We start from the raw sequence: 26716 nt of genomic DNA, 5'->3' as shown, positions 1-26716 counted from the left end.
TCGCAATCGTTTTCTTCCTCATCTTCAAAAGCATTTTTAAAGCTGATACTATATTTGTATTTATAAAATCTTCATAAATTTTAAAATTACCCGACTGTTTCTTGTAAGGTTTATATTTTGCATTATAATGGGTAACTGCTTTTTTATGTTAGTTATTTACTGATCCGAACACTGTGAGTTTATTTAAAAAATCTGATGTCAGGCTCTTCGAAATGATCTATTGTTTTCCTAATTAGTTCAAGTTTTTTATTCTCGTTAATTGTATTAATAACGTTGTTGATTTCGGTATTAGGTCTGTACATTACTTTCGGGTTCACAGGAAAAGCTGTTTGGTAGGCCGTGTTCTTTGTGCTTATAGGAATAGATAAAGGATTAAGTGTAGCTTCAATTATGTTTCTTTTGCCAAAATGGAGCACTTCCTTACAACATTTACCTGTGTTATCACTAATTATGTTATATTCGCCCTCAGTGGAATCATTAATTTAGACGAAAGCACGATCTTGAGATTTCCTTTTTTAATTTGAATTATAGTATTTTTGAGGAAAAGATCCTAGTTCATAAGTTTTAACGCAACTTACCATTTTAGGCAATTTATGATTATTATTTAGATTGTTGATTGCTTGGTTGTCAGTATAATGAACGTTCACGAAAAATAAACCGGCAGTAATGCTAATTTTTTTTTCAGTGCTTTTTTTGTTTTAGTCACATATGTAAGTCTCTCTCTATATATACATTTGTTTACAATTAATTTTAAAGAGCTTAGAGGTTTAGATAACGATCAGTAAAGGTTTAAATACCCTAACGTAATATAAGACTTTGCAGCCTAAAGGTTTATAAGATTTAAATCTGAAATTGAATCAAAAATTTGGTTAGTTGTAAGTTGTTCTCCCTTTTTTGGTATGTTATTAAGAATTAAAACTGCATCACAGATAGCCTTTTTCCAATAGTTTTAAGGAAGGTTAGATTGTTTTAATATATACGGGGTCATGTTATATAAGCTTTGATTGCTTCTTTCACTTAGCATGTATTGAGGGGTATCTTGAAATACAGTTGATAGTTTAATACCCTATTCTTGTATGTCTTGATTGAGCTTGTAGTTAATAAAATTCGCTACTTTTATCAGTCTCTTATTTCCTCTATAATAACCGTCGTAATTTTTCCATTTATGTTAAAATTCTTTAAGAATTTATTGTGCCACTGACTCCATTTAATTATATGTTTAATTTCCTGTTTGTTTTTAGCAATAATATTGTAACACCGCTCGATTTCGCGTCAGTGCAAACAATTAAATAATTTTACCCTTCGTACGAAGTAATATCCCAGTCTAAAGTGTCTATATATATATTCAATTTTCCAGGTTTTCGAAAGCCTTGGATTCCGCAAAATTTGCTAACTTTCTTTTTCTTCATTTTAGATTTAAGCATATTTTTCACAATTTTCGTTTTTAAATAAGCTGTTTGGACAAATTTTTTTTAAATAGTAATGACCAATGTGCTCGAACTCGTAGTGTTCTCTTAGAACATTGTCACAACAGATTTGTTAGTCGTTGCCGACATGGAAAAAATTTTGTTTGCATTCTCAGTGTTAAGAATATACAGGTCATTTCTATTATTTTTCTGAGTTCCAATGTTATTTTTTTTTCCATTAAAGACTTGGTCATCTTTAAAGTACACAATATAACTTTTTTTCATTAGCTTGCCTACTGATATTAGGTTAGGTTTAAAGTTGTTACTAAGTATGGCTTTATCGTGATCAAGGCTTTTTAAATATCTACTTAAATAAGCTTTTGAAGGCCATCTATGTGTTAATAACGTTCTTGTCTAAAGTTCATTGATTATTTGCCCTTTGCCTTTAACAAAGTGGGGGTAGGCGCTCCTGTCCACAACTATCTCAAGTTGTTCAAACTTTTGTCCGAATTAAAGCGGGCATGCTGTTTCAGTATGCCAATCTTTCCGCAAAATTTGCTTGTTTCTCTGATAAAAGGACATTGTGGTCTCAAGCGGCGATCCCGCAGTCTTTTCAATGAAATTGATGTGATTTAGGTAAATATTTACTTTTAGAATTATTTTCTTGGAATCCACTAAAAGAAGAACATCTTGTCTGCGCTTGGAGAAGTGTGTTGAGAGCGTATTTATAGTCAAGGCAATTGGAGTTATTGCTATAATATTGATCTAGAGTTATAACTTAATTTAAAATTATCTCCGGTTCGATGAATGAGAGAAATAATTTTATGATTAACAATCTCCATGAGGGATTAATTTTTACTGTACACTGTTCTTCAATTTCATTTGAAAGGTAGTTAAGCCGATAGGCGAATTGTTGAACCGTTTCATCACGGGGTTCCGTGGCGTTACAGAATTCTGCACTTTGCTCGTAAAGGTAACAAGTGATTTTCTTCCAAAGGTATCCTTAATGTCCTGGATAGCACGCTCTGATGCTTTAACTTTAATTTCGTTAATTTTATTATTTCCATCGTGATGGAGTCTGTTCATAATTATTTGAATACCCAGTGCTGACTTTTTCAGTCTCTCTGGAGAACTTAACTCCGGTTCAACTACTTTTCCTTCAATAAAAAAGAAGTCAAAGATTCCCTGAGTGAATAAAGCTAGTTTAACGTCTATGAGTCATTGACGAAGCTGAGAGGTATCCTTTAATAATTGTCCTTGCCAGGGTGGTTGGGTGCACTTATCAAAGGTATTCTGCGTCAAAAGAAAAGGTGTGAAAGAAAGTAATAATATAAGACGTAATGAAAGTAAAGTTAATAATAGAGTAGTTTTAATTAAAATAAAAAAATTTAAGAAATACAAAATTTTTAATAAAAAAAAATAATTAGCTAAAGTGTGGAAGAGAGGTAATAATATAAGACGTGATTAAAGTGAAAGATAGTGGCTTAAATATTAAATAAAAAAAAAATTAAGAAGGCTAATAAAAGTTTATAAAAAAGTAATAAACCAGTTAAGATCTAAAGGACGTATATTTAGTATGCTCATAACGAAATATACATAAAGGAATAAGGAAGGAAGAAAAGAGAGGAGAATGAAAAACAGGCACACGTGATTATTTTTTATAACTGGCGTACTACGGCCGGTCTTCTTAAGAACTTAAAGCCGCTTAATCTGAATCCCTTTGTTGCAGGGGTTGGGGCACAATTGCTCACCAGTGTACGCTCTTTATAATCTATAATAGCTGTCCCGAAGGACTGAAAAGCGGAAAATATTGAGCCCGGTCTCCCGCCTTTCTGTCTAGTGTGGTGAAAAACCGCCAAAAACCACCACCTCCGGGAGAGGCAGTCTTAGACACAAGACCCGAGGTCATCTCGGGACCTCGACCAGCACCGCTACCAGCTAGGTCTCCCTGGTTTTGAGCTCCTCGTCAGAAGGGTGGGGCTCATCTACACACCTGTTTTTATATATTTATATATTTTTTAGCAATGGCTTTCTACAGGCGTGATCTATAATAAATTCCTGCTTAATTTAAGTTCCCTCTATTAACTGAGGGTGCGGGAGCCACAACTTTCCTGACGATTCATTGCGCCATCAACGAGAAGGACGGATACGCTTTATCATTACAGCTAAATAGTATACATTAATAAAGGTGTACGGCAATGCAATAACAAAATTACATGTAATAAAATAGTTAAGTTTTAATACCGTTATATTACTAAACAATAAATAGATATATATATATAATAAGTTAATAAAATAAACTATAATCAGCCAAATTCCCCCTCTAATAGATCTAGGAAATGTTTTGACCGCGGGTACTTGGTGTACTAACGAGAGACATAATCAAGTGCCTGCCTAATTAGTATGTGGTGGTGAGTACTGGCTCTAGTAATTCAGTTGAGTAAAATTTTATTTAGATTTGCTTAATAGGCTCGAGGTTTTACTCTCTATGTAATTGACTGGTGCGCACAAACCCAGGGGCGTGCACTTTCATTCTCAGGACGCTATTTTGTAGCATTTGTAGTCGGTGCATATGTTTGCTTAAGGAGTAGGCCCAGGCAATTAGAGGGCGCATAACCAGTTTGCATAACAGAAGCTTCTTTTTTAAATACAGTTTGTTTTTCCTGCGTAGTAAGGGGTATAAAACGGCCATAGCTTGTCTGGTTTTAAAAAGGACGTAAGAAAGATGCGGAGTCCAGTTTAGTTTGTGGTCTAGATAACTCCGAGATATTTAACTATCTCCCTTCGAGGAATGACAGTTTGGTTTAATGAGAGATTAGGGGTTCGGAGGGAATAACCTCCTTCTTGTTATTATGATTAAGCTACTTTTCTGACGCGTTAGTTATATAAGCTCCAGTTTGAAAACCATGCCTCAAATACTATCAAATAAGACTGCTGTATGTTTTTAAAAATATACCAGCCAGACAGATTTGAAACTATAAAATAAAGCTGTGCCATCAGAGTACTGAGCTAAGTTTTTTTTGACAATTGTGGCATTATAGGACGTGTAGATAGAAAAAAGTAAGGGAATAGCAAGGAACCTTGTAGGACACCTCTTTTTTTTTTAAAGGGGCTTCAAAGAATTTACCCTAGTAGTAAAGTATCGCAGTTAAGTAGAAAGGAAAGCTGGCGGTAATCGTTTTGAGGATTAGACCATCGTATCACAGTTTATCAAAAGCTTTCTCAACATCTAAAAAGAGCACACCTGTTACTTTTCTATGGTTAAAAGCTTTCCTAGCTTCTTCCGTAAGCCTGCATATCTGGTGAATTGGGGAGTAATTATTTCAAACACCAAATTGAAAGTTAGGCAAGACGCACATACCATCCACAAAATTCTTGTAACCTAGAAACGGTAACCGCTTTTGCCACTCTTCCTAGGCAGGAAAACAAGCTTATTGGACGATAATTTTTGATAAAACGGCTAGAGAGCCTACTTTTAGGTATAAAAATTACTTCTGCTATTTTTCAAAGTGTAGGGAAGTAGATAGTGGTGAGTTTTTGATTAATTAATTTTGAAATCAGAGAAATAGTTCATGAGTTAATATTTTAAGCATTAAATTGGAAATACTGTTGTGAATCGAGACTTTCCTTGTATTAAGGGATTGCATAATAGTTATGGATTCCTCACTGGTGGTAAGCTTAACTTTGTTACATAGGTAGGCCTTAAAAGGTAAGCAGTAACTATAATGCGCACGACCTTGGGATGCTATTCGTTATTGTCGGACTCTATTATAGTTGAGTGGGCTTCCAGTGAGTCGACAGTAGCCTCTACTATTTCGGAGGGTGTCGTCGCTGAGCGTCCAGCGTTCACGGATGGGCAATATTATATCCCTAGTCTCAGTAGATCGGACGGCCCTTGCTTATTTCCATAGGGAATTATTCTCTGGCCCCGAAGAGTAATTTATTCTGCTCAACTCTCGTAAAATCAATCTTTTAATGCCTCCTTAACTCGAGTATTTATCTTGGAAGGTTTTTTATCGCCTGGAAAACAATAGTTCATATATCTTGTCCTCAACTTTCCCTTCTCTTAATCAGCTATCTGATATGATCTGGTAGGTCATATTGCTGGTTTTTGCGTTCTTCAAATGAAGTGGACCTAGTATAGGCCTCCTTTATAGCTCTTTCCATTTGCACAACAGCCGTGTCTAATAAGGGGTTTTCTCAATAGTGTGCGCCTATGTTATCTATGCTTTTGTCTATGTGACTCCGCAATGTGGGTCAACTAGTTACCTCTTTAATCCAAGTACTCGAGGTCGACTTATCTCCTATCTCTAAGGGTGGGATCATGACCAGAAGAGAGTTCATATAGCGTATAGACGTTGGCAGGTACGTAGATATTTTGTGTTACCGTGGTATCTAAAACGTCACAAGCCCCTTTCACCGGGCGATGCGCTGGGTCCTTCCGACCAATAACTATTAAGCCTTTTCCGATGGATATTTCGGCAAACCTCTTTTCATTGGTTTATTCCCGCCTGCTATTCCACAAAGGACTTTTGCAGTTTAAAACTCCAGTCGTTAAGCTACTGAAGGAACCCACAAAAATCTTATCAAAATAAACTTTATGCATAACGTTATCAGGTGATTTATAAGCAGCAATTATATCGACTTTCCCATTGTGAAAAGAGCTCTATATTTACATCGATAGCTTCTAAACTTATCGAGTCGAAAAAATAGAGCGCTTGGTGGTTAATTTTTCTTTTATTTAGGACAGCTAACCTCCTCCTCCAGTATCTTTCCTATCGCACCTTTATACAGCATAGTTGGGTACTCTAAATCGGTTACCTTACTTCAGATGTATTTCAGAGACGAGAATCATGTGTAAGCTATTCGGGCAATAAGTTCCTGTAGTTCTTGCTTCTTGCATCGAACGCCGTTAGCATTTACATGCCAGAATCCTTAAGGAACTAGAGCTTGCCTCGATTTGTTCAACTTTACAATTGAGCTCCGTTATTGCTTTTCCACATGAGAGCTGATCGCATTGTTGCTACAAAGTTATTCAATCATGCCGTTAGAGGAACTGTATTAGTTGCTTCAAGTGATAAGTTCATTTTAGTACGCTGTGCGTAGCTTATATTTTTTTCAACGAACTTTCAGGACTCTTGGAAGCTTTAGTTGATATATTTTTATAATTTTCCTCATAGGTGCGTTTTTCGGGTAGTACATTCCATGCTATATAATTTGAAGAATGCTCCCCTTGGCAATTGGCGCAGGTAGGCTTTGCATCCTTGCTTTTAGTGCAGGACTTAGACTCGTGAAAGCCACCGAATTTGATGCATTTGTTGCATGACTTACAGTATTTCTCTGTATGCCCAAATAGTTAACACTATGGCAATGGCCGCTCTTCCCGCTTCTTTTTAGGGGTTCAACCGACACGGCCTTATACCCTATACTTTTTAAATAATAGATTCTTTCTAAGCGTCTAGGCAACTTGACGAGTAAAAGAGCAGAGGTTGTCTTTCCTTTCTTTAAGAGCGCATTCTAATTACTTTTGCATTACCCTATAAATATTTAATAGATTTAATTAAATTTACATCGGTTGGTAATTTTTTATAAGAGGGTTAACGTGAATTCCAGTATACTGAAAAGATTGTTTACAGCGAAAGCTAAGAGACATTACGTATAGCAGTTTTTATGAAGGCACGATAAAAAGAGGTTAAATAAGTATTTAGGATAATTCTAGTTTAAAGTTAAATGATTTTTTTTTTTAAATAAACAGTTAATAACAACTTGGCAGATGAGGCAAAAAATTAAGGAGGGAAGTTTGTGTATACCCTTGTACAGCGCGTTCAAACGTAATAACTTATTAACTTCATTAATATGGAGAAGGTAAAGGTTTAGAGGAAAAAATTCATGGAAACATTAAAGTAGTTAATTTACTACATGTATTTTTCCTAGCACTTGTGGGGCAAATTAATTTTACCGTATTTGCATATAAAGAAAAGGTACACTTAACTAAAAAAGAGGTAAACTATTTATTTTATTTCAAAATTTTTAGCTTATTATACATTAGTTGCTCAAAGGTAAAAATTGGCAAAATTTTTTTTTTGTTTATTTTTAATAAGTTGCGTATATGAAGCGTAAATAGGTAGAACATTGAGTTTAAGGTTAATACACAAGAAAGAACTAACTGTTTCTAAGAAGTGAGTAATAAAAATTTTTATAAACTATTTTTAACTATACTTTCAAGGAACTTGTCACTATAAAGTACAGGAGAGAATCACGTTTCCTAGTAGTACATAGAACTCATTATGCCCAGTTAAGACTGTAAAATGTCGAACTGTTAAATTACCTAGAATCCTAACCCTTATATATATACGGGTAGTTTAAGACAAGCAAGGAACTGCAATTAGTGGCACAACACTGACGGCAGGTACAAAACAATCCTACAATTCAAGTGCGTGGGCAGGATTAATAATATTAAGTACTCCAGGTATACGGCAAAAAGGTAAAGGGTGTACTACTTTTACTCTAGTGTTGTTTTTACAGGCCAGAAGTCGTTTAGGGTAAATGTAAAATACTACGTTATATAATATATTAGCAAAGTATAATATAGACTTTAAAGTAATATAATTATGAGGTCGAAGAACTAAAAGTACTGTAGAAATTTATTTGAGCACTAAACCAACCACAGAAAATGGTAACAAGATAAAAAAAATTGTAGCAGAGCATGGATGAGCTGCATTCATATGAACATATACAGCCCTCTGTTCTTCATACTATAAACATTAGTAGAAGAACAAGTTTTTTAAGCCATGCAGAAATAAATTGATAGACCTCGATTATTTTTTAGCTACTTTTTACTACCTGCAGTAAAGCTATTATATATATATTTTAATTGTGGTGAAGAAAATAATTAAATTTCAGAAATAAATAAGATCAACGCCATGTAGGCTTGAACAATATTATATAAAGCAACAAAGTGTTTAGCATTGCAGAGGACCTGCTATCCTGCGTTTTTTAAAATTCCAAAGGCACAATATAATTAGAATAAAACTAGTATTATAACTTTCTAGGTCATGTACCGGCTGCTATATTATGAAGTTTTTCTAAACCAAGTTCAACTGCTTTTTAAAGTCTTGTATACATTGGGTAAATATAGATAATAACTTTCTCCTTATTATTGTATAAAAAAGTTAATCTTTTAATTAAGTTTTTGCCTTACTAAAAGGGTAAAGTGTAGGTAAAAGAAGAAAGTTATTTTCTTATTCCCCTGCGGAGCTGTGCATATATACTTATATATATTTGGGTAAGAACACTATTCCAAAGAATACCTAGAGCCAGAGAAGAGCTAAGTCTCCAGCAACAGATATACAATTATGTCTTACAAGTAGGATCTCTAAACCCATGTTGCAATACAAGTAACTTTCCGGGGTAACGTAAGGAGAAGTTGCACCCGAGGAAAGTAAACCATGACACCAAAAAATAGTAGATGTCACAGGCTAAGGTTAAGACATAGATAATCGATGTGGGTTACGAATTCCTCAAAAAATGAAATATAATAATTGAAAAAGGAACTAATAGCAAACTGAAGTTAATGGAACATGTTTTAAAAGCGAAAAAGGATACTATCAGGATAGAATGAAACTAACGTATGATAAGAAATTAATAAAAGTGAAAACTTTAAAAGTGGAGGAGATTATAAATTGAAAACTTTAATAAACTATATAAGTTGAGTGGAAATTAAAATAGCTTATTTAACTTTACCTAAAGTCTAGTGTTCGAAAATTGATTATAGAAGTTTAATAATGCTTTCCAAAAGTTATTTATTTAAATACTCTTCGTTTTGGGATACCACAGTCGCTACATCTACTATGGAGAGGGTTGAGAAGGGTAGCCTCCTTTACATAATTTTAAGCCTCTCGACCCATCTCCCATAACGTAAAGATAGCGATGAGTTAATTTTTTTAACCGTTTTACATTACCCCTGTTCACCCACCCTCCCAAATTTAAAGTATTATTATAATCTAATTAATGTTCTTAAGCCGTTGCTATACACCCATTTCTAAAGTAGGTCCAAATAATTTTCAGATCATTTATACTTTGAAAAATGTTCAAAGATATAGTACAAGGCGTTAGTTAATAAATTGTTAGGGTATTCTTCATAAGGAATAAAACATATTATAGCCCTCCGTTTAAGGTAAAGCAGGAAGTTCATTTTTTACATTCATAATGTACTTGGTAATTTCGCATAAACCAAGGCGCGCGCCTCTAAGGAGATATTTTTTAAGGATGCGAACGCTGTTTATACCCAAAGTCGAGCAGTTAAGACCATGAGACAGATGCGTAACTAACCATGGTCTAACTATAGCTTTATATGTAAGTATTTAAGTCTCAAATAGCTTCTCTGCATATTAGAGGATATAAAGCAAAAGTTAAATTTGTAATTTTTAACAATTAAAAATTTATGAGGCTTCCTGTTAAGTCTAGAGTCATTAATTACGCCAAGGTACTTTACTTGCTTGCACTAAGGGATGTCGATGTTTGCGATAGCGATAGAACTTTAAATTTTTTTTTTCTTGAAATAATCATCGAATGGCAGTTGCTGGTGCCTATCGTAACTTTTTACTTTGCAAAACTTTTATCAACTGTAGGAGGATAGCTAATGAAGTTTCCAACTATAATATATGGCAGTGTCGTCAGCATATAAAACAATGAATACCTTCTTGGTGGATGAGGGAATGTCGCATGTCTATAGGAAGGATATTAAGGTGATAGTAGAGTGCCCAGCGGGCTCCACCTTAAGAAGCCGGAGAGCGGACCAGCCTTCTATTTGTACACAAGTGATCTACTGCAGAAAAACGAATACAGCGCTCGCCTTACGTATTCTAGCAACTTGTACGTAATTAATTTTTAAGTCCTTCATGCCAGACTCTATTAAAAGTCTTTTCAATATCTAAGGTTATATCAAAACTGTTGATTTCTTGTTATTAAAAGCTCTTTATTGTTCTCTACTATCCATAAAAATTTTCTCTCCTCCTAAGAGACTAAATTGGTGTGAGGGGATAATTTTTGTAATTGGAAGAGTTTTATAATAAGTTGTTTATGACAACTATTTAATTGGGAAAATATGTTTTACTAGGGCCCTTATCTTAAAATAATGTAAGATTATTTTAGACCAATGTATCACTTTATTTTATCTGGTTTCTTAAAGATGGTGCGAGTCAAATCGCAGAGTATAAAAGGCGAGAGATTGATTTTAATCACAATTATTTAGTAAAAACACAGCGAATATAGCATTTCAAGGCGCCCCGCCCCTACAAGAGGTTGTTAAGGGGTGTTGAAGCACAGAATTAAAGAGAGGCAATACTAAACGGTTTATGACCTTTATAATCAAAGTTAACACTGGAGAAAAATAAAAAATGCTAAAAATTTTAAAAAGTGGGGAATGTTTGGTTAGGAAGAGTTTCGACAACAATAGACAACTGTACTTATTTTAAAAGGCCGTGCATGGTACAAATATATGAATAACCATGGAAGCGAAAATATTTTAATTCTAAATGCATTGCATGTGTTATAGGAATAAAATGATGACGGAATAACCGTGTCCCTCACCGTCGTACATTTCCTATAAATTTAAAGCTGTTAATTATGTCATTAAAAAATCTCCAGTTATATACCTCTACTAGATGAGATGCCATGTTTGACTTAAACTTGAAATTTAAATACTGCACTAAAAATATATATTAATAACGCTTTTGAGAAGTACGTGGACGTAGCTAACTGGCTTAGGGCGGTTTTAAAGATGCATTTTTGGTAAATAAAACGCATTTTAAGCTTAATATAGTAATTAACGATTGCAATCTCTTTTCTAACCAATTCCATAATCCCAAAACACGACCTTTCACTAATGACTTCTTAAACTGCGAAAGGCGAAAGGAGGTTTTTCCTATGAATAAGATACTTAGGCTAATTAAGCTTATTTCACTAATCCTTTTTACTAATTGTATTACATGTATTGCTAATTGGCACAAGGAGAACCCCTAACGTCTAACCTTGCTTTGTCTTATACAAAATATAGTAAGACTAATTCTAAGTAACCCCCTAAAAAGTTAAAATAATAATCATATATAGCGATTTTATAGGCTCTATCTCATTTCTAATTAAAAAATATTTTCTGAACTGATCACATTAACAAAAAGTTAGATTTCCTTTTCGGACTATTAAATATATGTTTTTTATATTAATGCTGTGTCCTGGTTATATCAACAGAATGGTAGCGTACAAACTGTACTGAATCGTGCTTAAGCTTTCTCATATACCCTTTTTGGTGTGTATATTGTAACAATGCTTATATACATAATGTTGCTCTCTAAGTCTCATTATGTAGTGAATGATTACGTAATTTATATAACATTTTGTTTACAATGTTTATTATTTAGAGTTTGAAAAGAAGTATACGCTAAGAACTTAAATTAAATCTCTGCCTCCATATTAACTATGAGTCAAAACTAAAAATTTTTGAAAAAAAAAAATTATTTTTTCTTATTTAATAATATAATTTTTTTTAAACTAAAAGTCTACGGAACTGAAACTAACATAAGGCTAACGCTGAAAACATACTAACTAATAAAAAGATAATTTAAAATTGTTTCTCTTTGGTGCTTTATTATTTAAATTTTTAACTCATTAAACAAATTCTTCATAATTCGAATAAAATTTAAGAAATAAGTTCTATTTACACTTCTTATTTACACTTATTAATTTGCGCTAAATTACAACCTAAAAATTTGAAATCTTTTAGTAATCGAAAAAACAGAATAAGATAATAATTACAAGAATTTGTTATATATATAGTATGTAATGAGATTATTAGACATGTGATACCGTCATTGTTATATTAATGTGATTTAATGTAAGTATTTCTATCGGTATATAAACTAAATAATATAAAATTGTTGTCTCAGCGGTATTTAAAACCGTTTTAGATAATTACTTTAAAATTTTGATTTAGTTTAGTGTGCCTTTTCCTACTCATTTTTATCTTTTTTCTTCTAACTTATCTCCTATTATTAAATTATTTGGCGTAGGAGATACACTCGCCATTTTTAATAACTTGCGTTATTAAGCTAGAAAGAGTATTTTTTGTTCTATAAATGATTTTTAAAATCATTACAGTTCCTTCTTTTTACTCAAAATTTTTTCAGCTGTATAGAATAACAGGTGTGGTTAGCTAAAAAAAGAAACAAACGATAACGTTGTAACCTTTCCAATAAGGAAACTTTTATTTAATTAGGTGGAATGACGGTTTTTTGTGCCTTAAGTTATTTATGATACATATTTTGTTCACGGTGGTGGTATTATATTACTATGTAAGCCCTGCATAGAGAAAATTCTATTATTTTAATGCTTACACCTAGTAACACGTAGAAATATATTATAAACAGATGGTCATTTTCATCTCTTTATTTAATATTTTCGCAATTTGTCATTTTGCATTTCATTTTGTTGTCCGTTTAAATTATTTATATTATTGCTGTAATTAAGACTTTAATTTTTATATACATTTGTATTTAATTTTTTACAAAAATATAAAAGTCTTTTGTCGCCGTTAGCATTAAGTTGCTCGTTTAGATCTCAGCATATATATATTTTTTAAGGTTACCAGTGATATTAATTTTTCATTTTAGTTAATATAATGCATTAATAATGCTCAGAAAATACCTTTTATTTTTTTAATAACACGTACTATAAAAAAAATTAGGTGTTCCTATACATGGCTTTTTACCTAACTTAACTTTAAATTTATCTTTTATTATATCACTTAGGTAATGGAGCAATTACGTTCTGTCAGTTGGAAACCTTTTATTATAAGTGGCGACATATATTATATAAAAACAAAATATTTTTTGGAGCGAAGTGAACTTTATTTTATGCTAACAAACCTTAAAAACATTTGGGTACAAAAATTAAGTTCACAGGATTTTGAAATAAAATTAGAGGTTTACCACATCATAAATACTTTTCGGCACCATCCTATTCTCCATTCTAACCTTTTGTTAGGTATTAAATCCCGCTGTAGAAGTTAAAATTAAGGATTGCATTAATATTGTAAGTGAACATATAATTGAGCAAAGGGATAGTGCTGAATATTTTATAAATTTCATGAATCCGAGGGATACGCAAAATATATGTGACACAATTACTTACAAGTAATATATTTATAAACTTTAAAAAATTAATTCTTTAAGCATTTACTTTTTAATTACCTTCTACACAAGCACTTGTATCTTCAGCTTTAAATGTAAAGTAGGTCCAATATACTTTATATGGGATTTTGAAGGTGAATTATTTACAATTGAAACGGTAATTCAGCCTTGTAACACTAATTCTGAAGAAAAAAAAAAAATTTTACTTCAATCCCTCGAGCAACATTTAATAGCTCCGCTAGCAATAACTTCCCTACACTTATATGAAATTCAAAATTTATTAATAAAAACTGTAAAAGAAAAAAATTTGTTCATTCAAAGTTTAAGGAAAAGGTATAATAAATTGATTGACCAGTATAATGAGCTTAAAAGATACACAGAACCCAATACAATTCTTGCGAAAACAAAGTCGAATATGAGCCAAAGCCGAAGTCTTGTTCATAGCAAAGATAGTATAATTACTGCTAGTAATTATAGCGTTAACCCTGAAATCCCCATTTCCGAGATCAGCTTTAATATTGAAGAGTTTAGTCAAACTGTTAGGGACCAGTGGAATCTAAAATACAGCGAACTCGGCCCCTTGTATGCGTTTTTTAAATCTGAGGATCTATGTAAAGTTTATGAAAATGCGGTTAACGGGTATTACGACGAAATTCAAAAAGGTGTATTTAATGCTATTATATATGCTTAAGTAAATTTTAAACTCTTTATATATAAAATTTTTGTGGTAATAATAAGTATGTATCCTTCAAAAGGGTCATTTATATGTTTGTTTTTACCACATAGCTTGCGAAGGTATAGTTCCCGCCGAATGTGCTAATACTGCTAAGAAATGTGACGAGTTGAACAGTTCTTATTTAAAAAAAAAGGAAATAAAAAGGAAAAAATTTAAAGAACTTAGAAAGTTAGCAGAAGAAATACACGACGTAAATTTTATTCTTAAAGAAAAAAATAAATCTAATAAAAGAAAACGAACGATATTGTAAAGTTAAATTTTGCACTTAAATCCATATCGAACTAAAATGTGCTAAATTTGAAAATTTAGTCATTGTTGAAGCGAATATTAAAGTAAAATTAAACTTGATTATTACCCAAGTGCCTGTTAACCTATATAATAATACTTAGCATAAAAATCTCTATAGCAAGCTTAAAAGAACTATTATTAAAGTTTAAAAAAAAGTTTGTAAAATTAATATTACTAGTATTGAACTTAGCCAATATTTCTATAATGCAACTACAGAAGAGTAACACGCTTTCATTGATGAGCATCTAATCTGTAATACCTATTTAGTGTTCTAGGAATTACTCAGAACAAGTTATATAAATGCCGTCCGTATCACGGCTTAGCGCTTTAAAATTTGTAGCACAAATTATTATAAAGTAAGGAAAATAGCCAGCAATAAAATTTATTAACAGTTCTATTAGTCTATTTATATACTTTTACGGAAATCATGACCAAATTTTTTTTTTAAAATTAACATAGAACCTCCATAGAAGTTTTTAATTCCTGGTATTAATTAGTTTTTTTTACAGTTCATGTGCGTAATTATAATCGTTTTTATATATTTTTAAAATAACCTTTTTTTATTTGTTAATTTTTATTAGGCCATTTTTTGTTGTAAGCTAAACGGCTGTGTAAATACTTGTGTTGGCCCATAATGTCAATACTTCTTGTTTACAATCAAGCTTCTTTATTACAATCATTCAAAGAACTACGGCGTGTGGTCGAATATAATACAATATACTTCCCTATATTTATGTCGCCCTGTTTCGTCTTTTATCTGTGCTTATTTCTTGTCTTTTATTTGGTTTGTTTATACTAACAATTAAGGAGTTATGGGGTATAAACTCCTCACCACCATTTCTCAACAAAAAGTACTTTTCTTAAGGAGCAGTTAAGGCTTTTCATTCTCACAATGGAACACTTCACGATACATTATTAAACAGTTACAACGAGCTCTACAAAAGTAAACTTTAATCAGTTGTACATAATTTTAAGTATGGCTTTATTAAAAGCAGCAATTTGGCGATCCTATCAGAATTAAAACAAGTAAATATTGAAAGACTTTGTTAAACTTAAAGGTTTACATAATGTTAAATTTATAATAACTGTAAAATAACGTTTTTCTTTTTTTTAATTAGTTAAAAAAAAAAAAATAAGCAGAGCCTATTGCGTGCACAAGTCACGTGATGTGCACAACTTATTCATTTTCCTTTAGTATGGTAAAGGTTTCCTTGTTAAAAAAAAGGACATACTTGGTCAAAATGCTTATATTTCTAGTACATTTATTAATTATTTTGAAACAATTGTGTTTAGCACAGTGTGATTTTTATCCCTCTTCTACAGTCGTACCTTTGGGTTCAGATTATATTTTAAAGCAAGTTACTATTTTTCATAGGCACGGAGATAGATGTTCTATTTATATATATATTTTTTTAACTTTTATCTCTATATTTGTTTCATCTTTTCTAGTACCAGCAGGAAATAAAAAATGCTGGGAGAGTGATATACAAGAAAAAAGTATTGATTGCAACTTTCGGTCCGGGATGATTTATGATTTCCCTTCCCCGGATATATCGCTGAAGCACAAAGCCATGATTGAGAACTATATTAATGTAAATTCCACTTCTTCTAAAGGATGCCGTCCAGGTTTAACGCATATTAAGTAATTATTTCTCGTTTATGTTAATTGTACAATTAAGCACAACTAACTAAGATGGGTTATGAAACTCAAGTCAGTGTTGGTTCCATGTTGCGCCGAAGTTATGTGGCCACAAAGTAAAATTCGCATGAATTTCAATAAATAATTTATACAAATTATGCGCTTTTTATAAGTTTTATATTGACTTTGGTTGTTATAAGTTACTAACAAATTCCTTTTTAATGATCCTTAAGTTTTTTCTTTCAACTTTTGCGTTTAATTTTTTAATAAAATTTTACTTTATGATCTTTATATTCTTGTACAAGTATTTTAATAAATTTATATGTACAATAAATGAGCTAAAGTAAGTTATTTTCGAATTTATCGTTATTATAATTTATATTCCCACTTAGATTTGTTTCTCCTATTTACAATTCCACTGAGATTTATTTACGAGCAGATGAGGTCTTCATTATTTATTTACTTATATGCATTTTTGAAATTTTTTTCTCTAGAAATCTCGTGTTATTGGCTCTTTGCAAGGCTTAATGAATGGATTGTTTCCTGGATCCCAAACGAATGCTTTTGTTTATGATGTGATGGATTTGGATGCCGATCCCATTTACTCATTTTTCTTTTGTCCCAAATACAACAAATATTCTGCTGAATTCCAGAGGGCGGCTATTTCGAGAAAGTTAGAACTTGATAAGCTTGAATCACAAGTGGCAGACACGATGAGAACTCTTATAAACTATAATGATGTACATTATTTAATCTATATTTGACTTACTTAAAAGATTTTGATTTTAGCTTTTACATTTATGGGAATGCATGATTTTTTATAATTGCCATCACTATGAAACTCCCTTAAATAAAAGTTTTCAAGTAGATTTTATTAATCGATTTGGTTCGATTCGCGCAGAAAGAATGTTACTTTATTATAATTATCCTTCTCTTGAAGAAAGATCTCGCGTTGCTTTTGGAATTATCTTAAAAGAATGGTACGATCGCTGGAAATTAGTGGTCAATGGTGGGAATAATCCCTTTCACAAACTTGCTGTCTATAGCGGGCATGATTTTGGGATTCTTGCCTTACTAGCGGCTTTAGGCTTTAAAAAAAATATAAGCTGGCCTGCTTATTCTTCAGTTGTTCAATTGGAGCTTTATCAAAATGCACATCAAATTGATTCACAGTTTTACTTAAGATTGATTTACAATGGAAAGGAAGAGACTTTGCCTTTCTGCGAAAATTTCTCCATTATAAATTATAATTCGGGTAAGCTTTGTCCTTGGGCACGCGTTGTACATTACTTAGATATAATTACTCCTGAAAATATTACTACGGAGTGCGGATCCGATCCTCCTCAGTTACAATTCGTAGTTTACGTAGTAGGAATTGTTGTAATCTTCATGATGGGATGGATTTTTGGATGGACATATGCTCTTTTGGGAAAACTATACTTTTCTGAGAAGAAATAATCAAAGCTTGGTTAATGTCAAGTTAAACTTACTAAGCTTGTTTGATTGTCAATTATTTAGTTTTGAGTAACTAATAGTAGCTTTAGCCTTAAATAAAGATAACGGTCTCTTTACCGTCAGTCGTGGAACTTATTATTATTGCAAACATGTAGACAAAATTTAAGAATTTAGATTGAAACTTGTGCACTTGCTGCAAAATGAAATAACTACGATAAGAATTTTCGTATGTCAGTTAGTATACACTTACTATATTTCGCCACTACCACTCTCGAAGTTGTTACTATAATGTACTAAATACTTTAATCTATTAGAAAAATTCAATAACAGGTAAATACAACTTGAAAACGCGTATAACTTATTTCGTAGACTTGACTGTAGTTATTGATAAAGAGGTCTGCAACTTTTAAAACGAATTGTTTTAATTATTAGAGAAAAGTGGTAGCTTCCGGAATTCTGGGACGTTTTTGTTTAAAATATAAATGTAGACCAACACAGTGGACTTGTAATTTTTAAAATTTTTAAAATTATGAAATATATGTATGTTACCACAGTTAGCCTCAACATCTTTGCTAATCTGAGTGCAGAGCAAGTTGATATTGTTAATAGCAATCCACCCTTTTATCATGGCTTTAATATAGGCAGTACGGTTGAGCAGTGAACTGTACAATCTTTTTTATACTATAGAAAAAACAAAATTTGAAAAAATTTATTTAATTTTTTACTTAAGTTCATTTGACCAAAATAAGTAAATTAAACTAATAAATTATATAGAAACAGTCTTTAAAAATTTCCTTTAAAAGGGTAAATTAGTTCAATTATTTATTGATATTGAGCTTGGCTGCGCGTAGTAGTAAAGGTTAGATTATAAAGCTTACTGATTGTAAAATTAGGCCGAAGGAAAAACAATTTATAAAAGTTGCTTTACACCAAAATATTACTTTAGCCAATAAATTTACTAAAAACAAAGAAAATTTTTATAATTGAGTAGCTCCCAAACGACTTCCTGAAAAGTATACTTTTTTTAATTTCTCTTTAGATGCGCAAGATTTTAGTTCTGCGCTGTAAAGTTGGCAAGTCCCAGAAAAAAATAACTTCGAAAAAATGTAACAAATAATTCTGGTATATTTTTATTTTATTATACGCCTCCCCTTTTATTCTCCCTTCATTCATTTTCAAAATTTCTTTAAAACTGAGCTAAATTCACACAGGGAAACCAATTTTCATAAAAGAGGTTGAAAAATATGTCTATGATAGCTTTACTTTTTCCTTCTTCCTTCAGTTCTCTCACTCTTTCTCAGTTATAAAAACAGCCTTATTTTCAATGCTTAAAAGTATTGTATACCCATTCTAGCAGGAAGGCTCCCTCACAGGGCTAAAAAGAGTTGCGCAGGGAAAAGGAGGAATGCTGGCATCTATTTCAGCGCCACAACTACAATACAAAACTTTTTATACGAAATTGTTATAAATAATTCCAATATATTAATTTTTTAAAATATTTTAATTATAGCTATAGTAAAAGTAAAGAAATTAAAAACAATCTTATTTATGTTTATTAAAAATTATTACAAATAACTGTGTTTATAATCTAAAATTTTTAGGAATTTCGTAAATACTTTATAAAAAAGCCACAACTGGGCTAAAGCTAAGAACAGAGTATTAACTGGTCAGTCTATATCCAATAAGCATATTTTATTAAACTAAATTCCAATTAAGTGACATTCAACTAATGGCATTATAATTCCTTTTTTTTAAAAACAAAATTAGTTCAGCATACACTTTTTTATTATAAATATCAAGTTTTTAAAAAATATTATTTTATTAAAAATTTCTGCACTAAAAATATCTTTCAAATTTCGCGGTCGAGGCTAGGTTGTTCTCCAAGATAAAAAGATACAATGAAATGAGTAATTTTGGAAACCTAGAAATAAGCGTATAACAATAATGTAAATATAATAATAATAAGGAAACCTCGAAGTAAAGTAACGACTGTACTCATCCGGGATAGGTCCGAGAATTTGCTGCAAAGCAATACTGAGTTCAGAGTAATGACTTTTTTTATTTCGTATGCAACGAAGAAGATCCCGTAAGCGCCAGCCTTAAAGAATTATTCAAATTACATGTTAGCTATATTAAGAAAAAAACTTTACCTCAAAGTTTTTTAGTAGTTTTTTTTGGAAAGATTAATTTTTATTATTATTACAATAAATAAACAACCGTGATAGCTTCTGAACTGCTCTAAATTTTCAACAAGCTCTTCATGTAAAAAAGTTTTCCAGTTTGCGCCATCTATACAAGGTAGAAGAAAATATAAAAGAGAACGGTGATATTATCTATTAAAAGGCACATATTTGCGAGGCATTTTTCTGTAAAAGCGATAACAAATTTGAAGACGATTCAAACTTTTCGGTTTCCACCCAGTCACTTAAGTCCGTAAGGAATTGTAACTTTTTTTTATTAGACCAGAAAAAGGGATGCTTTAAGACTTCTTTAATGGTCGGACTAATTATGGTGATTAACTTTTTATTTTAACTATTAAAGTTTTAATTTTTAGTAAATAAACCGTTCACTACACTCAAGGCTAATCATTTTAGCTATCAAATTTAAAGCTTCCGGATTATTCTCCACACAAGACAACTCGTATGTCCCTAAAAATAAAAAGGTTACTTATGATTCACCAATGTCAAGTTTGTTAGGCTAGCTAAATATTTAGTAATGTTCCTTGGGTAAAAGCGATGGCGCAAAAAAAAGTACATTAAACGATTTTCATTGGTTTTAAGTAATGTAAAAGGTGTTTTTTATATTAAAAACCAAAATACCAGTTCTAATTTTACATTCTCTTTCAAACGACCGGCCAAAGGGATGCGAACCGCCTATCAAGAAGAAAAGATAAGCACGAGGTCTTGTATAACCTCAACTAATGAAAACTTTTGTCTATCATTGATAAAAATTTTTTGCAAAATATTATTCCTTTAATTACCATATAGAGGTTTATTTACTAAATATAAACTTTAAATAACTATAATAATTATACTAAGGGGACTTAAAATTTAAAAAAATATTTTCTGCTATACCCTCAGTGAGTTTTTTATATCTATATTAGTTATTTATATATATATATATATTTTAAAGTAAAAATTCTAATATTCTTACTAGGTTTCAAAGCTAAAAAATTATAAGTTTTTGATTTTTTCATGTATTGCATAAACATTTAGCAGAAAATACATTTATAATTTCTTGTGTACTTTGTTAACGTGAATCCCCGTGCTACTTTTATTAAATTTGTAATAATATTTACAAAACTTTAATAAAAATAAATATATTTAATAGTAACTTTATAAGTATTTTAATTATCATAACCAATAAATATTTTTTTTAATATATCTGAAAATAATTTATTTGTAATAAGTAAAAAGTTTTACACCTGACAAGATATAATAAATAACGCATCCGGTGGAGAAAACATCAACAAATTTCGTCTTATTTACAAGAAAAAAATTACAACAATGGAAAATAAAGTATAACAGTATATAAAAGTTTTATGTGGTAAAAAAAAAATTTATAGTAAATTCATAGCAACAGCGTTTTAATTAATCACAACATCGGGATAAAAATTTAGTAAAAACCATTCGCTGACCGAATAACATTTCGGGGGCTACCCACCCCTGCGTACCTATTGTTCAATACGGTAGTAAATACTTTAAAATGGTCAGAAAAAAAGCTATTATGACAGAAATTTACGCGAATTTAAACACACTACAACACGCATGAAACATAGTGAAGTCGTTACTATAAATATTACCGGAAAATTGAGTTGCGAATGAGCTTTGTCCCTGTAAATTATAAAATAACAGCAAAAATATTATTATTATTATCAATAAATACTTCTATCAACTTTTTGGAAAAGCCAAAATCTGAAATAATAATTCTCTGAACCCCTTTGTTATTTATTAATTTAGTAAATCAGTTTAATACTTGGTTGTTTACAGTTAATAAGTTATTTTAAACCAAACTGCCGTGTTATTAAAACATTCTGCGGTTTGATATCTCTATGAACTAAAGTAAATAAAAAGAAAAAGAAAACGTAAAAAAAAAAGTTAACCACCGTGAGAAATTTATAAGCTAACCTAAATTTAAGTTGTGAAGATGATTCAGTCCTTTAGAAACCAATTATTATATTATTGTTAATATTAATAGTATTATGTTAATAATTAATATCATTACCATTTAATAACTGAAAAACTATATCGAGATGAGAGAGAGCAACAGCAACTTTTTGCTCTACGAAATCTACCAGAGAACCTTCGCATAACTCTAGGGCAATATAGCAAAACTGCTCGCTTTCTTCCTGTACATGAATCAGAACAGATTATTTTTTAAGAAATAAAGAAAACAAGAGTAGTTTCAAAAACCTTGCAAAAATATCGAACTATATTAGGATGATTGTCAGACTGCAACAGTAAATCCACTTCGTGATTGGCAATCTCGTAAAACTATCCCGATGAACCAATCAGCAACGAATGACATCCAGTACAATGAACCCCCAACAAACTGACTTCTTTTAACAGCCTCTTTATTGCAACTGGCCGGTTCTCAAAAAACCCTCGGAACACCACTGTGCCGTGGCTGCCGTGGCCTACGCCAATAGCAATAATAGATAATAATAGTCTGAGTCTCATTAAAAAAGAGAACCCAAAATATCGTCACTAGCTAGCCTGATCTTGCCAATCAGCTCGGGATTCTGAAATTGTGCTTGTGACCTTCTACACCAATAAGCATTCAGTAAAATACCTTGGGTTTGCCTTTTTCCGTAAATTTACGGACTTCCAGCATATCAGGCACGCGCTCCAGAGAGGCAGGAACGCAATGTTGTGAAAGACAGAAGAAGTGAAGAGAGAGCACCAATAAGCCTGCGCTAACCATACACATAACTACCACTTATTTTATGCAGCAAAGTTACCGACATAACTTGAAAGTAAAGTTACAAGAATTATAAGAAGATGCAAGTATAAGGTTGAGGACAGGGGCGAGGCTTCTCGGGGGCGGGAGTAACCCTCAATAAGACGAGGGGGAAACGTGCTAGAATCAATAGGGCCCTGCTATTGGCAGTTGTATGTATAGATGTTTGCCCTAATTGGGTGGGCAAGAAACCACGAGGTAAGCGCCTAGCAAACAGTTGGGGTAGCTGGAAGAAGAACGCGTGCATTCCGTAGGCAATACAGCCCGTATCGACTTTTTGGGTCCTTCATGTGGGGCAGAGGACAATAAACTTTTAAAATTAATAGCAGTAAGAACAGCAAGAGATTCTTTAAAAAAAGGTCAAAGGACACGTGTTCATAGACAGCTTTCGATAAATCAAGGTCCACGTGGTTGCATAAAGAAGTTGTGCAGTACAGCGTTTCCAGGTACCGCCGGATGGTCAACTCACTGGTCAATCCATATTTGTAAGTAAGATTGTCATTGGATAAAAAATACAAGCCCAAAGAATTGTTTGTGTCGAATTATTGGATTAAATAAAATATGCTTTTGCAACGATCCATTCACACGAGTAATAAAGCGAAATAAAAAAAATTAAGGGAAACGCTGAAATTTAAGCCGTCATTTAGTGGATGCAAAAAACAGTTATTTAGTAAATAGTAAAAGTCACGTACTTAGTATCCAAGGATCAGTTTTACATAAAAACTAAAATTACAAATCACAATTTTTTTTAGAGATTACTATGAATTACTCAGCGACCTAAAACTCTTGTCTTGGGAAAGCATGGAAAGCCGTTTTAGAGGAACTTTAAGCAAGACGGCTGTTCAACAGAAATAACAATATAGATTATATGAATTATACAATTAACACGACCTCGACTATATAAAAAAGTGGAAACGACGGGTGATGCGAAATGCAGCAGCCATTTGAGATTCCCTAAAAAAAATTTATAAAAAAAGGAAATCTAGATAACTAATAAAACTGAATATAACGCCACTCCTGTGCGACTCCATGCAGCGCAGACCAACAATAAGTTAATTAAAAAACAAAGCAGATAAAATAAAGAAGATCACTGGCTAGTCAGTGAATACAAGAGCCAATCACAGCTCGAGAAAAATACCAGAAGATTTTTTCACTGCAGCGAGGGTGTGCGAACTTGAAGAAAGAAAATCCACAGCTTTGAAAAAATAATTTAAGATGCCCGTATTTGGTATAGAAAAATTACTTAAATTTAACGATTCCGAAGTGAGATTTTTAAAATTAACAGAGGAAAACTGGATGTACGAAACGTTCCACCTTAAAGTTTTTTTTACAGAAGTGTAATATAATCATAATAGACAAAAAAAATTAAGGAGATTCAAGTAATAATATTTTTTTTCACTCACTGTAAGTTAGCTTTTTTAACGCTTATATAAATTTTTTTTTTATAAATACGCAATACTTTTTTATAAAAAAATAAAAAGGCTAACCTTTGATTCCCCATTTCATCTCGAATTGTTAAAGAAAAATCTTCAAAAAAAGGAAAGGAAATAATTTTAAAAAAAAGATGGTGAAATTAAAAATATTATTTAAGTTCAATTAAACTTAAATTTATTAATTTTTTTAGAAAATTTAAACGTTACAAGATTTAATTTAAATTCCAAGTAGTTAAACTATGATATATTATTCATTATTTACAACCCATGCAGCTTTTTTTCCTATCTCAAAATTTAACATATAATAGATTTTTAAAGATTTTATAGCTTTAAAACTTTCCCGCAGATAAAAAGTAGGAAACTTAACAAAAAAAAATAGGTCATTTCTTAAAAATTCGCTTTCAAAATTACATTAATTTATTTTTAGCAGAGAGCCAAATGTTTAATCAAAAAATAAGTGAATTAAAAATAGAAAAATACAAAAAGAAAAGAGATATCAACTATTAAGGCAATTTATAATAAATATAAGTTTTATATAGTAAATATTATAGTTTTGTAAAGCTTTTAAAAAAGTTAAAATATTAAATTTTAAAATTGACTATTATATTAAAACCAACTAATCCAATAAACATCGTATTCAGCGTAAAATTGCCGAGATTTGAAAAAGTTTTTAATTTATACTTTCTTTGAAGAACACCGGAAGCGCATTCGAGTGCTATAAGCTCTGTTTTTTTACTACCTAAAAAGAGTTTAATAAAATAAAAATTAAATTATAGCATAACTTATAAATAAGTTTTGAAAATTATAGAGTTTTAGGTAAAAATATGAAATTAAAAATATATGTAGAGTTTATAAATATTAGTATCTTATTTGCATAAGGTCTAACCTAAAAAAACGGTGCCATCTTCTGCTCTAAAAGGAGCTGAGGAAACTAATTCGGGAATGTTCAGAGGCATTTTCTTATAGTATTATCCATTAATAAGAAAATATATATTTTTTATGTTTAAAATTTTTTTTTTGAAGAGAAGTATAAAATAAACTAGTTTTATATAGTTTACAACCTATCCATGAAGAATCAATGAAATAACTTTTTATTACTTATAAGCTTAATTTTTGGTTTATTTATTTATATAGAAACTAGTATTTGACCAACTTCTATCTAACAAGTAAACAATACTTTTAAACGTCCATATTCAGAATAATACAAACTGCCATCGGAAGGATCTGGTATGAAGTTGATATCGCTGGCTTGACTTACGGTCACTAGCAAAGGCTCTTGAGCAAACCACAATTAATAAATTTGTATAAGCAACTTAATAAATTCATTTAGAATAACAAAGTATAAATATAGCTAAAACAGCTAAAATTCACGTAACTTACTTTTCAGCGAAAAAGACCAAAGCATATTACCCGAACGCAATTCTACAGCGTAAAAAGTACCATCTATAGTGCTAATAAACACAGAATCCTCACAAATATTCTCTTTGATCACCGCAAGCTCTTGAGCTGGCCGTGCTTCAGCTCTAAAAACCGAAAACAACACAAGTAACTTGAAGGATGGAAGATGAAAAAGATTGCACATCCCTAAACATGGCCAAATTGCTTATTACTTATGTGTTTCCACCAAAAAGTTTTAAGGTAAGGGCATATATAGTTAATATGGAAAAACTATAGCTTTATTGTATTCCAGGACAGTATTAACGCACTTGTGACAATATTCCTACTAACCACTTATTGACTCTAGCATGAAAATCACTACTCCCCCGCCGCTTTGTTTATAGGAGACGAGGTTACCTTTGGGTTAAAAATTCCATAGCGAGTTAGGCGAAATTGTAAAGCAAACTAAAAACTTTAACATTTGTTATTAACACTTGGGTTAGGTTACTATTTTATATTGACTTTTATGCAATTCTAGACTTGCTTAATTACACCAAGCCTTTTTGCGAGTACCTCTTACTTTTTCGCCTTTATGTTAGGTATATAACTTAAAACCGCTTTATTTCGCGAAAATTTAATATTTATAAAGCACCGTGTCTTTCCTCATCTTCCTTGAAACAAACGGATTTTCCTTCCAAAAAAAAAAAAGACTCATCTTAGGAGGCTATACATTTTAAGACCCATATTTCGAGGTTTTGAGAGTCAAATAGTTTTTAACAAGCGCGAGTCCATTAAGTGAAACAAGTGATATTCGGAAGGGACAAAGTCGGGTAAATAAGCTGCAAGGGGTAGTACTTCCCAGCGAAGTGTGTCGTGTTTTCCCTAACAGCCTTATTGACGTGCTGTTGAGCTTTATCATAAAGCCAAAATTACTTAATGCTGTCTTGTTTCATACTCTGTTCTTTTTTTTCTCGCAATGCTTGGCTTAAACGGAACGTTTTTTTGTTAGTAGAGATTCCTTGTAGCTGTTTCGCCAGGTTACCTTATACAAATCATGTCTTTTTTCCCATGTGCATTGCGTTTTGCCGTAGCTGTTAATGGTTGTCTTGGCTCGCAAATAGTTTTTCGGCGTTTGAGGTTATCAAAATAGATTCATTTTTCATAGCTAGTAACAATTTGATATAAAAATATTTTTCTTTTTGCCTGGCAAGTAGAATTTCAGCTATAGCTTTTTTTCT

At 31.5% G+C, this 26716-nt stretch overlaps 2 protein-coding genes across 2 annotated transcripts; one reads left to right on the top strand and one right to left on the bottom strand.

The window, feature by feature from the left end:
* The first annotated feature begins 10096 nt into the window (after nucleotides 1-10096).
* Nucleotides 10097-17227, top strand: LOC135119834 (uncharacterized). The gene is made up of 8 exons (XM_064044219.1): nucleotides 10097-10280; nucleotides 15939-16004; nucleotides 16065-16241; nucleotides 16295-16370; nucleotides 16647-16698; nucleotides 16749-16994; nucleotides 17044-17118; nucleotides 17195-17227. The coding sequence occupies exons 1-8, from the start codon at nucleotides 10097-10099 to the stop codon at nucleotides 17225-17227; spliced, it is 909 nt and encodes a 302-aa protein (XP_063900289.1).
* Nucleotides 17228-19059: 1832 nt separating this feature from the next.
* LOC135119833 (serine/threonine-protein kinase/endoribonuclease IRE1-like) lies at nucleotides 19060-25856 on the bottom strand. Its single transcript, XM_064044218.1, has 30 exons — nucleotides 25482-25856; nucleotides 25279-25376; nucleotides 24988-25060; nucleotides 24715-24840; nucleotides 24156-24195; nucleotides 23912-23982; nucleotides 23807-23863; nucleotides 23560-23622; nucleotides 23446-23506; nucleotides 23038-23136; nucleotides 22861-22978; nucleotides 22679-22805; nucleotides 22501-22619; nucleotides 22402-22450; nucleotides 22266-22345; nucleotides 22122-22202; nucleotides 21934-22057; nucleotides 21837-21866; nucleotides 21718-21765; nucleotides 21595-21647; nucleotides 21512-21542; nucleotides 21336-21382; nucleotides 21134-21188; nucleotides 20529-20582; nucleotides 20273-20357; nucleotides 20057-20211; nucleotides 19927-19998; nucleotides 19681-19807; nucleotides 19547-19630; nucleotides 19060-19141 (listed from the first exon to the last, which is right to left on the bottom strand). Exons 1-30 carry the CDS (start codon nucleotides 25681-25683, stop codon nucleotides 19060-19062), a joined length of 2511 nt encoding a protein of 836 aa, XP_063900288.1. The 5' UTR covers nucleotides 25684-25856.
* Between the last annotated feature and the right edge of the window lie 860 nt (nucleotides 25857-26716).

This window comes from Zophobas morio, unplaced genomic scaffold (assembly GCF_036711695.1).
Source record: "Zophobas morio isolate AGI-343-1 ecotype UQ-CSIRO unplaced genomic scaffold, CSIRO_AGI_Zmor_V1 ptg000308l, whole genome shotgun sequence".
In the NCBI taxonomy this organism is placed as follows: domain Eukaryota; kingdom Metazoa; phylum Arthropoda; class Insecta; order Coleoptera; family Tenebrionidae; genus Zophobas; species Zophobas morio.
The sequence above is the reverse complement of the archived record's forward strand: the minus strand, read 5'-3'. Positions and strand labels throughout refer to the sequence as shown.

What these genes read in the sequence shown, in the direction of transcription:
- LOC135119834 (XM_064044219.1), top strand. Translation starts at nt 10,097, where the DNA reads ATGAATACCTTCTTGGTGGATGAGGGAATGTCGCATGTCTATAGGAAG. An exon ending in TCATAGGCACGGAGATAGAT is followed by an intron (nt 16,005 to 16,064) that starts GTTCTATTTATA and finishes CATCTTTTCTAG; the next exon opens with TACCAGCAGGAAATAAAAAA. An exon ending in CTCTTATAAACTATAATGAT is followed by an intron (nt 16,995 to 17,043) that starts GTACATTATTTA and finishes TTTTGATTTTAG; the next exon opens with CTTTTACATTTATGGGAATG.
- LOC135119833 (XM_064044218.1), bottom strand. Translation starts at nt 25,683, where the DNA reads ATGTGCAATCTTTTTCATCTTCCATCCTTCAAGTTACTTGTGTTGTTT. An exon ending in GATGTTTATTGGATTAGTTG is followed by an intron (nt 24,196 to 24,714) that starts GTTTTAATATAA and finishes CTTTTTTTGAAG; the next exon opens with ATTTTTCTTTAACAATTCGA. An exon ending in TGTTATTCGGTCAGCGAATG is followed by an intron (nt 21,189 to 21,335) that starts GTTTTTACTAAA and finishes CTTGTAAATAAG; the next exon opens with ACGAAATTTGTTGATGTTTT.